Source organism: Penaeus vannamei, chromosome 13, assembly GCF_042767895.1.
Source record: "Penaeus vannamei isolate JL-2024 chromosome 13, ASM4276789v1, whole genome shotgun sequence".
NCBI lineage: Eukaryota > Metazoa > Arthropoda > Malacostraca > Decapoda > Penaeidae > Penaeus > Penaeus vannamei.
In genome coordinates this window covers 39,256,766-39,259,265 of record NC_091561.1, presented here as the reverse complement: position 1 = coordinate 39,259,265, position 2,500 = coordinate 39,256,766, and the positions used below count along the sequence as shown (strand labels likewise).

At 46.5% G+C, this 2,500-nt stretch overlaps 1 protein-coding gene across 2 annotated transcripts in view; it reads left to right on the top strand.

Annotated features, from left to right (window-relative positions):
* LOC113807977 (transmembrane protein 19) overlaps window positions 1–2,500 on the top strand; it is a 19,303-nt gene that overhangs the window by 5,706 nt on the left and 11,097 nt on the right. For both annotated transcript variants that reach the window (XM_070129247.1, XM_070129246.1), the window contains exon 2: window positions 2,203–2,310. In XM_070129247.1, coding sequence (XP_069985348.1) covers window positions 2,203–2,310 — 108 coding nt within the window. The remainder of the gene's footprint in view (window positions 1–2,202; window positions 2,311–2,500) is intronic.

The window sequence follows — 2,500 nt, the reverse complement described above, 5'->3', positions numbered from 1 at the left end:
AGGTGTAACTGAGATAGGAAAAGAACGGGGACGGGGGCGGGGGAAGGGGGGAAGGGGGGAAGGGGACGGGGGTGGCAGAAGTTGGGGGGAGGGGAGGGGCGGGAGGGGGGGGAGGGGAAACCGGCCGGACATTCCTATTAGCATTCTCCCTCTTCCAAGTTTGTGGAATTATTGTCTTGGCTGGTCTTTTGCTTTTGGTTTGTTGGTGTGAAGATCGCTTTGAAATCTCTTCTAGGTAATTATACTCAATTAGATATATCTTACGTGGTCTTTTCTTTTCATTTGTTGAGTGTAAAGACCATGTTAATAACTTTGATGAAATAAAGGTATCTAAATTGGCCTTTCTCTCCAAGACAGAGAGGGAGAGAGGGAGAGAGGGAAAGAGGAAAAGAGGAAAAGAGGAAAAGAGGAAAAGAGGGAAATAGAGAGAGACAGAGAGAGAGACAGAGAGACAGAGAGAGAGAGAGAAAATGAGAGAGAGAGAGAGAGAGAAAAAATGAGAGAGAGAGAGAGAGAGAGAAAATGAGAGAGAGAGAGAGAGAGAAAATGAGAGAGAGAGAGAGAGAGAAAATGAGAGAGAGAGAGAGAGAGAAAATGAGAGAGAGAGAGAGAGAGAGAGAGAGAGAGAGAGAGAGAGAGAGAGAGAGAGAGAGAGAGAGAGAGAGAGAGGGAGAGGGAGAGGGAGAGGGAGAGAGAATGAATTTTCAGAAGCGTTGCCGACTTAAATGGCGAGGTTGGCCATGTCAGGGAGGAGGAGACGGAATTCGACAGCTGTTTGGTAATGGTTTTACATATGATTTTAATGTAAAACCGTTGCACTCGGGTAGACACAGACAGAGAGACAGACAGACAGATAAATAGACAGACAGACAGATAAATAGACAGACAGACAGATAAATAGACAGACAGACAGATAAATATACAGACAGACAGATAAATAGACAGACAGACAGATAAATAGACAGACAGACAGACAGATATAGACAGATATATACAGATAGATAGATACAGACAGATACAGACAGACAGATACAGACAGACAGATACAGACAGACAGATACAGACAGACAGATACAGACAGACAGATACAGACAGACAGATAAAGACAGACAGATAAAGACAGACAGATACAGACAGACAGATACAGACAGACAGATACAGACAGACAGATACAGACAGACAGATACAGACAGACAGATACAGACAGACAGATACAGACAGACAGATACAGACAGACAGATACAGACAGACAGATACAGACAGACAGATACAGACAGACAGATACAGACAGACAGATACAGACAGACAGATACAGACAGACAGATACAGACAGACAGATACAGACAGACAGATACAGACAGACAGATACAGACAGACAGATACAGACAGACAGATACAGACAGACAGATACAGACAGACAGATACAGACAGACAGATACAGACAGACAGATACAGACAGACAGATACAGACAGACAGATACAGACAGACAGATACAGACAGACAGATACAGACAGACAGATACAGACAGACAGATACAGACAGACAGATACAGACAGACAGATACAGACAGACAGATACAGACAGACAGATACAGACAGATACAGACAGACAGATACAGACAGACAGATACAGACAGACAGACAGATACAGACAGACAGACACAGACAGACAGACACAGACAGACAGACACAGACAGACAGACACAGACAGACAGACACAGACAGACAGACACAGACAGACAGACACAGACAGACAGACACAGACAGACAGACACAGACAGGTAGACACAGACAGGTAGACACAGACAGGTAGACACAGACAGGTAGACACAGACAGGTAGACACAGACAGGTAGACACAGACAGGTAGACACAGACAGGTAGACACAGACAGGTAGACACAGACAGGTAGACACAGACAGGTAGACACAGACAGATAGATACAGACAGGTAGATACAGACAGGTAGACAGACAGATAAATACAGACAGGTAGACAGACAGATAAATACAGACAGTGGAAGTGACTGCCTACCCTTCCACCCTATGCCCTAATGACATAATCTAATTAATTTACGCCCCCCCCACAGCGGAAGTGACTGCCTACCCATGCACCCTATGCCCTAATGACATAATCTAATTAATCTAATTAAAGTACTAATGAATCTAATTAGATAATCTAATTAATTTACTCTCCTCCTGCAGTGGAAGTGATTGAGCCGAGCAGGTGGTTGGGCGCGACGCTGGTTCCGCTGCTCGTCGCCTGGTGGGGCCTCGCTCGCCGCTCCCTCTCCTTCAGCGGCGCCGTCTGCGGTGAGTAGGGGTCCTGGTGGGATGTCTTCCTTGAAAGCTCTGTCCGTGGGTGGTGGGTGGTAGGTGGATGGGGGGGGGGATCCGTTCGTAGGAGGGTGGTGGTGGTATCTGCTTCGGTTTGGGGGTGTGGGGTGTTTTGGTGGTGGTGGTGGTGGGTCGTGGGAGGGTGGTGGTGGTATCTGCTTCGGTT